The sequence below is a fragment of the Penaeus monodon genome, chromosome 28 (genome assembly GCF_015228065.2).
Source record: "Penaeus monodon isolate SGIC_2016 chromosome 28, NSTDA_Pmon_1, whole genome shotgun sequence".
Taxonomy (NCBI): Eukaryota; Metazoa; Arthropoda; class Malacostraca; order Decapoda; family Penaeidae; genus Penaeus; species Penaeus monodon.
The window spans coordinates 35345388-35345770 of NC_051413.1; the positions used below are offsets into that span (position 1 = coordinate 35345388).

Sequence of the window (383 nt, forward strand, 5' to 3'; positions counted from 1 at the left end):
ACCAAAGCAAAATCATTCTAACTTTTTTGTAACTCCATAGGATGAAATCTTATTTCATACAGGTGCCACTTCTTTAACATGACATTTATATTACTTCTACGTTAAGTCACCCCTTACAAGCACACAGAGCTTCCCCTGTCGGCCACCTTTCCCTGGCGATGGAAGCACCTTTCCTTGAGATGAGTGACCGAGGGCGTGCGTGACTCACATTTCATGGCGAAGTCCTTGTGGATGAGCTCTATGTTGTTCGCGTCCGCCACCGGGCCTGAGGAGCCGTCGGGCAGAACCAGGTCATCCTGCGGGTCGAACGTCCAATTCCCAAATAAGCCTCGCGTTATGTTCTGGAAAGGAAGAGGAGCAGCTGTTAGGGGGTTATGCATGTG

At 49.3% G+C, this 383-nt stretch overlaps 1 protein-coding gene across 1 annotated transcript in view; it reads right to left on the reverse strand.

The window, feature by feature from the left end:
* LOC119591562 (protein mesh-like) overlaps positions 1 to 383 on the reverse strand; it is a gene marked incomplete in the record, with an annotated part of 19450 nt that overhangs the window by 3394 nt on the left and 15673 nt on the right. The window contains 1 exon segment of the mRNA XM_037940324.1: positions 209 to 341. Within this exon segment, the coding sequence (XP_037796252.1) occupies positions 209 to 341 (133 nt within the window).